This window comes from Periophthalmus magnuspinnatus, chromosome 6, assembly GCF_009829125.3.
Source record: "Periophthalmus magnuspinnatus isolate fPerMag1 chromosome 6, fPerMag1.2.pri, whole genome shotgun sequence".
Classification (NCBI taxonomy): Eukaryota; Metazoa; Chordata; class Actinopteri; order Gobiiformes; family Gobiidae; genus Periophthalmus; species Periophthalmus magnuspinnatus.
The window spans coordinates 27,739,327-27,747,124 of record NC_047131.1 but is presented as its reverse complement, the minus strand read 5'-3'; the positions used below and the strand labels follow the sequence as shown (position 1 = coordinate 27,747,124).

The 7,798-nt window shown below is 37.8% G+C and overlaps 2 protein-coding genes across 2 annotated transcripts; both read left to right on the top strand.

Annotated features, from left to right (window-relative positions):
- The first annotated feature begins 561 nt into the window (after nucleotides 1-561).
- zgc:123278 (uncharacterized protein LOC641569 homolog) lies at nucleotides 562-2,144 on the top strand. The gene is made up of 6 exons (XM_033967449.2): nucleotides 562-643; nucleotides 721-805; nucleotides 902-967; nucleotides 1,055-1,218; nucleotides 1,336-1,438; nucleotides 1,539-2,144. The coding sequence occupies exons 1-6, from the start codon at nucleotides 605-607 to the stop codon at nucleotides 1,655-1,657; spliced, it is 576 nt and encodes a 191-aa protein (XP_033823340.1). The 5' UTR covers nucleotides 562-604; the 3' UTR covers nucleotides 1,658-2,144.
- A 451-nt stretch (nucleotides 2,145-2,595) lies between these two features.
- Nucleotides 2,596-7,428, top strand: tsg101a (tumor susceptibility 101a). The gene is made up of 10 exons (XM_033967447.2): nucleotides 2,596-2,934; nucleotides 3,227-3,314; nucleotides 3,402-3,467; nucleotides 3,777-3,940; nucleotides 4,029-4,155; nucleotides 5,621-5,678; nucleotides 5,782-5,876; nucleotides 6,559-6,761; nucleotides 6,832-7,071; nucleotides 7,148-7,428. The coding sequence occupies exons 1-10, from the start codon at nucleotides 2,893-2,895 to the stop codon at nucleotides 7,235-7,237; spliced, it is 1,173 nt and encodes a 390-aa protein (XP_033823338.1). The 5' UTR covers nucleotides 2,596-2,892; the 3' UTR covers nucleotides 7,238-7,428.
- Nucleotides 7,429-7,798: the final 370 nt, after the last annotated feature.

The window sequence follows — 7,798 nt, the reverse complement described above, 5'->3', positions numbered from 1 at the left end:
GTTTAGTCCAGAGCTGACACCTTTTGTTGTTTTTGTCATTGTTTAGGTGTTGTTAATGTAACTGCTTTTGTTTGTGACACTTGGTTGCCACGCTATGCAAAAGTTAATGTGTAGATTATATTTATAGGTTACTGGTCTGTTTTTGTAGATTGGCTTTAATGATTTGAAACTGCAGTTGCTTTGCTCCTGTTTCCTTACACCAGAACGCTACAGTATATTAATAAAAAATAATTAGAAAAGCAAACATGACGTAGGATATTTGACCTATAAACTGCTGATTAAAGCAAGCATGTTATTTAATTCACTAGTCAGCCTGTATTTCCTTGAGTAACTCTTTCAATTCAATACACGCTATGCCGTTTTACACATCATACTTGTTGAATGTGTAATGTATTTATCTAGGTTACAGTGAGAGGTCCACGCTTGTTGTTTTTCATCGACCTAAATGTTGTTTTTAGGCCATCTGATACCAAATATAGTATATAGTGTCCCTTTGGTCATCAGTAGCCATAAAAGTAGTTAGATATTAAACCAAAAGTGCAAACAACACGGCAAGTTTCATGAGGCAAACTGAGAAAGCGCAGGATATTTTTGAGCTCCAGTCATGTCATCTAAAGAGAAGATTAGAAAAATGCTGCCAAAGGTAAAAAAAAAATACATTTAAAAACTCTTTGTATGCTACCATAAATAGGCTTACGAACTGAATTTCTTGCTTTGAAGACCTACCCTCGGAGAGTTGTTGCGGAAGACATAGACACAGCACTGAGTTATTTTAAAAGCCTTACACCTGCGATGAATAAATATGGTGAGATATTCAGATCTTCTTGAGCATAGGCCTTTGCTGACCAATGTAACTCTTTGTAACTCAAGATTTTTGTTATTATTATTTTATTATATGCAGTATACAATGATGGAGTCACTAAAGATCTAATGTGCCTATCTGGAACTATTCGTACAATATATAATGGTGAGTATTTTTCAGCAGTAACCTTAATAACATAGCAGCTTCATGCCATTTAACAGTAGTAGTATTTTTTGTGTGTATGTGTTCAAGGCAAAGCTTATAACACCCCACTGTCTGTGTGGCTTGAGGAAAGCTACCCACAAAGTGCTCCTATTGTGTTCGTCCAGCCTACTAAAGAAATGATGATTGTTAAAAGAACATTTGTTTCCAGTAATGGTGAAGTCCAGCTGCCATATCTAGAGGAGTGGAAACAGGTAAGAGATCAAAATAAGAGCAACTGCACATTTTAAGGAAGCCTATTTACATTATTATACTATTTCTGAGTACTGTAATAAATCAGTAGTGCCTTCCTGTCTCTCCTCTCCACTCAGGGTGAATGTGATCTGCTCAGTTTACTGCAGCTGATTGCGGCAATGTTTGGGGAATATCCACCTGTTTGTATTAAGCCATATCCAGAACCCGAACAAGCTCCATGTAGGTACCCAACTGCATATAGTGGAAAACTCCCACTAAAGCATATTACTGCTACACTATACTCTAGTACTGTCTATTAACAAAACAAATTACATTTTAGGTTGGCTCCAGTTCCACAGAGAACACGACATTTATTCCAGACCAGACGGAAGTTCATATCTGTCTCTGCCTAAAGACGATGACCAGCCTTTCCCCCAACATCACGAAACCAACTGCTAGTGTTATTATTATTATCTTATTAATTTAGGCCTCTGTTTCTCTGAGCTGCCTTCATAAGCAACACCAGCTGGAGTTCATAATGGGTATTGGGATTTGATGAAAGAAATAAAAAGTTGTGACAGACTCAAGTCAGATAGGAGTTATTGCTTTGATTACTTGACTTGACAACTTGATTTGAGCCCTGTGCCTTTTCCTAAGTGAGCAGGCTTATCTGCTTTAGAGAGGGTCTGACAATAGTGTGAACGGGTGACAAAAATGTATAGACATGGTATAATTGGAAGAGTAAACACCGGAAGAGTCTACCTGAAGATGTGACACAGGCCTCGACTTTGACAACGTTTAATCCGGGCTTGAAAAAGGTTCTGTTAAGATGTGCAAATGACTGATTGTTTTTTATCCTGCACTCTTCTATTTTAACGTTCATATAATCATTATAATGATTATTTGTGATTATTTATGTTCTGATTTGTTTGTTTTGTGATTTCAATGCCCTTTGACTTACTTTGTGTATAAATTGCGCTACACAAATACATTTTCCTTGCCTAAAAATATAAAACACAATAGAAATAGCAAAAATACAAGGACATATTTGCAAAATTTCAAGGACTTGAAACTCAAAGCATAGGATTTGAGACCTTTACCTTGTCACGATTTGATTAAGACTTGTGTTTTACTTTTGACCTGCAAAACGAAGATTTGGTCTCACCTTTGCTGTTTGGGCACTACAAGAAGCATCTTTCTCTGTTCAGGTCAAGATAAAAAGCAGAATCTAAGCTGAGGAGAGCTGTACAGGCCAAGACCGTTAAAAAAAGTAATCTAATAGGCGCACAAGTATTATTTCTGAGTATTTACTGAGAACTCAGGTCTAATTTGAACATCCAAATAAATAAATACATCTAAAAAACGTTATCGGATGTGACGTCATAATCTACCGGAAGCCCTTAAAGGGATTGCCGGAAGCTGCTGTTGTTGACGATCGGACATTTTTGGAGGATCGTGAGCTTGGATTTTTATTTTAAATACATTTAAATACACTGTGTATTTGTGGCAAAGTCATCGCACATTCTAAAACAAATCTTTCATTGTTGCCGAGCCCAAAGCTGGGCTAGCGTACGTTAGCCTAGCATCAACTATCTTACTGCTAGTTAGCTTTAGCTTGTGTCAGTCAGCTAACTCACCAGCCAACTCAAACCCAGCGGAATTTTCTCTCAAACAACGCACAAAGATCTTGAACCATGGCTGTGGTCAACGAGGGAGCCCTGAAGAAAATGCTTAAGGTAAGTTTTAGTTCAGTCGTGGTGGTCGTGGTGTGAGACAAACTACCTGAGCTTGAAATACCATCCGGCTAACATGTCCTCAGCTTTTAAACACAAAAGAACGAGACATTTCCTAGATAATAAACAATACAGCTGGTAAAAGGGCCTTATTTGGTTATGGTATCAGTTTAACATAGGGACGGTATGTAACAGCTGATAATAATAACACATTTCTGTTCTTATTTGAATACAGTAGTTTGCATTACTTTACATAATCTTTACGTGCTTAACCATTTCATTATCTCTTTTCCAGCAATATAAATACAGAGACTTGACTGTTCGTGAGATTACTAATGTCATCTCCAACTACAAAGACCTAAAGCCAGTCATGGATGCATATGGTAAGAAACACAATGACATCACATTTCAACTGTTTTCTTTTTCCTATGTGTACATTATATTATTTTCCATATTTCTTTGTTTTATAGTGTTTAATGATGGTTCTTCAAGAGATTTGATGAGTTTGACAGGTACTGTTCCAGTAAGCTACAGAGGTGAGTCAAGTTTCCATTGTTTTTAGTGGCCATTGGGTTAGATAAGAGGCCATTTTATTGCCTCATTGTTCCATGGGTAATTCTGAGATTATATGTAACTAGGGATGTCACAATATAAATTTCCTAAAAATATTTATTTCGATCTATCAGTGTTTAAAGTTTACTCTTTGCAGGGTGAATATTACACATCAACCATATTTAGATTTTATTTGTGATACTTAGTTTCATGTGTTGATTTCAGATGTGATTTAGTGCAATTCTTTAACTTTTAATACATTTTCTTACTTTTCCTTTTCCTGTAATGTAAAGGTAATGTCTACAACATCCCAGTATGTTTGTGGTTGCTGGACACATATCCCTACAATCCGCCCATTTGCTTTGTCAAACCTACAAGTGCAATGATGATCAAAACTGGAAAACATATTGATGCCAATGGCAAGATCTATTTGCCTTATCTTCATGAATGGAAACATGTAAGTTTTCATCATAATATTGTCATATTTCTGTTTTTTTTTTATTGTATACTGCGAATGAGTAAACTGACTAGCACTGTGTCTCCAGCCTCAGTCAGACCTCTATGGGCTGATCCAGGTGATGATTGTGGTGTTTGGAGAAGAACCCCCAGTGTTTTCACGTCCCACCACACAGGCTCCATACCAGGCCTTTCAAGCGGCTGGACCTCCTAACCGTGAGTGGAACAAAAGTCAAGCCTATCTCTAGTACTCTGAGCAAATACCTACAATACAATAAAATTATGCAGTCTAGCACCTCTTTTATAAAAGTGGTGTTGCAAATGTTTGTGCATTATAGTACAATTCTGTTTTGCAACCCAACCACTGACTGTACCCTCAACTGAAGCAAAACTTAGCAATAGCTATTATAGCAAACAACAAAGTTAAATCTGTCAACTGGACAAATTTTGTAGGAGTGAAGATGTTTCGCTGCTCATCCAAGCCGCTTCTTCAGTTCCGGATTTTTGGATGAGCAGTGAAACGTCTTAACTCTTACAAGATTTGTCCAGTTGACAGATTTAACTTAATTGTTTGTTTGGATCAGACCTGGACGACTGAGGGTCTACACAGACAATAGCTATTATGTTAGGTTTTTCAGTTTTAAGGGCTGAATTTGAGTAAATTGTTGAACATAAGGACGAGATTATCTTACTGTCACATGACGTGATTTTACTTTTAGGATGGTCAGTGGCAAAAATATCAAGGGCATAAATAATCATTTAGGCTGGTTAAAATGTGTAGGAATAGTATGATGTCAGCACATGTCAGTACCTGAACACTAGATGGTGCTAGCATTACAGTGTATAAGCCATGAAGTTTTGCAATTCCAGTGAGGGGGGAAAAAAAATCTCTTATGGGCTTTCATTACCACAAAATCCAAGTTTTACTTGGTCTGGAGGAAGGCCTCTTCCTGCTTAGGAATGTTGTTCCTTTGGCTATAATATTCCCTAGTATGGCATAAAACGTATATCTCCATAGAGAATGTTCTGAAGTATGATTTTAATTTTCTTTTTCCCTGGAATCATGCAGATGAGCTGCCTCCAGAAATGTACATAACATTGCATTTTAGGAATTGAATGATGAATGATCAACACTAGATGGTGCTAACACTACAGTTTATAACCCACAAAGCTATGGCTCTGTGACAGCAGCATGCTAGCTAGCTCACTGTGTCTTAAACCTAGCAGTCACTTTTATTCAAATTGGAAAACTTAAAATAAACAACATATTAAAATTCAAATTAATTAAAATAAAGACTACCCAATTATTTTTATATGTACAGTACTTCAGTTTGTGGTGTTGTTTTAATCTTTATTATGCCTCAAAATTAGCATTAGAGATTGAGACAAACATCTCTTTGCAAACACAGAAGTGTCCTCTGGTGTAGTATTCATTTTATTTTGGTAGTTTATAACATGTTGGCAGTGAAATCCACCTGCAGCTCCGGGTCTACTGCTTTATAATGAAATATTTATTTGTTTTAGTTTGACTCAGCAAAAACCTCAGAGATAAAATTAGACAAAGTAGTGATGCCAATAGTGAGTTTGCCGGGCACTACTGTGCACACAGCCAATTCTAATGAGGGGGGAAATGCCCCTACCTATAGTAGTCTAATCTAATCTTTTATTCTCTTGACCTCAGCTTCTTACATGCCTGGAATGCCTGCTGTCTCTCCTTATGGCCCAAATCCCAACCCAGGGTAAGATATTGTGAATAAGAGTTCCTCAACCTCTCGTTTTGCAACATTTACAGCCAGTGCAGATGATAAAGTTAGAGAATGAATACAAAGCATTTATTTGCAGAGGCTATCCAGGCTATCAGTATCCAGGAGGAAACTCATACCCCGCCTCAACTGGCCAAGGACATTACCCGACTCAGACCCCAGTCTCAACTGTTGGTACGTACTGAAGTGTTATGTGAGTTTTTATAAAGGAGGTTAGAGCATCTAGTCAAATCCTAAACCACTTTATTTATATTGCACATTTTATAAACATCCAAAGTGCAGCATAGTAACTGACATGTAAAGTCATTAAAATGATAAAAGTTATGCAAGTCACATGATGAGACACCTTTCTCAATTCTGTTGGTCTTTAGATGACCTGTCCCAACTACTGACCTTTAAGTTAAATATTATTCACCCCTGTATGACTTTGGTACACTAAGGGGCAAATAAAAGGTCACTGGTGTAATAAGAGTGGGGTTCATAAAGGCCAAAGGGAAGAAGGGCATGGGGCTCACTGTACACCCAGTTCTTCCAAAGTGCAGAGAGCTATATTTAGTGTCATTACAGTTGCAGCACACAAAGACCAACACATCATGGCATCTGCCGATAGAGTTCTATTTAAAGCTGAGATAACTTAAATATTTGAAGGGCTATTTTGATGGGCTCTTCTCAAAGTGTGATACAGCAGTATGTTAGTGCAGAACAGTTAGTAGATGATACACAGACATGCCATTCCTTTTGAATGCTATTTTGCCCCAAAAAGTATTATTCAGAATTGTTAATAGTAACATTTTGTAATCAACCTTAAATAATTTGAACCTGAAATGTTCTTACTTAAAATGTCTTTTGTCTTCAGGACCAAACAGAGATGGCACCATTGGGGAGGACACCATTCGTGCATCTCTGATCTCTGCTGTCAGTGACAAGCTTCGCTGGAGGATGAAGGAGGAAATGGACAGAGCCCAAGCAGAATTAGATGCTTTGAAGAGAACAGAGGAGGATCTAAAGAAGGGCCATCAAAAACTTGAAGAAATGGTCTCAAGACTTGACCAGGAAGTGGTAAGCATGCTGTCAGAAATATTGTACTTTTTAATTTTGCCTTTGTTCATGTGTTTCATAATTTGTTTAGGCTGAAGTGGACAGAAACATTGAGCTGCTGAAGAGAAAGGACGAGGAGCTGACAGAGGCCTTGGAGAAGATGGAGAATCAGTCAGAAAACAATGACATTGATGACGTCATTGTCCCCACTGCCCCACTGTACAAACAGATCCTTAACCTCTACGCTGAAGAAAACGCCATTGAAGACACAATTTTCTACCTGGGCGAGGCTCTGCGCAGGGGTGTCATAGACCTGGAGGTTTTCCTCAAGGTGCTTTATCCTTTTTGTAATTTAGTCAACATTTTTCTCTAAAGCTGACTTGGCTTACATTTTTCTTCTCTTGCAGCATGTTCGACTTCTTTCCAGAAAGCAGTTCCAGCTCCGTGCTCTCATGCAGAAAGCGAGAAAGACAGCTGGCCTCAGTGATCTCTACTGACCCCTGCTTTTTCTCTTGTCCTTCTCTATATTCGGGAATTTTCTATGCTTCAACCATCACGATTTAATTTGTCCCTTTTATAAAACCTAGCTGTCAAAGTAGATGTTTCATAGTACAATCTGTTTTTTGGCCGTTTGACTTTTCTTTGGTCCTGTGCAGGTAGAATCATGGTGTTTGATCCCAAAGCAAAAGATCTGAATGATTAATTGTTGGCTGTTGGATCACATTGGAAGTATCAGTATTGTTGATTTGTTATTGGAGATTTTGCTTGTTAAATCAAGTGATTTAAAGATGGCTGCACCAAAGCCTCACAAGCAAATACAGAAGTCAGAAAGTTTAGCAGACATGTGCAGGATGTTTTTATATCAAAGTCACACCCATACAGTGACCAGCTATGGCCCACATTTTCCTGGCACCCAACAATATTGTGCAAGCTTGCAGAATATGCCAAATTTATTGTACATCTACAGAATGATGTATTTTGTATACTCCTACTTTCTATGTTCCATCTCTTTTCCATGTTGTCCGTCTGAATTTCTTGGTAAGACTGGGGTACTATTG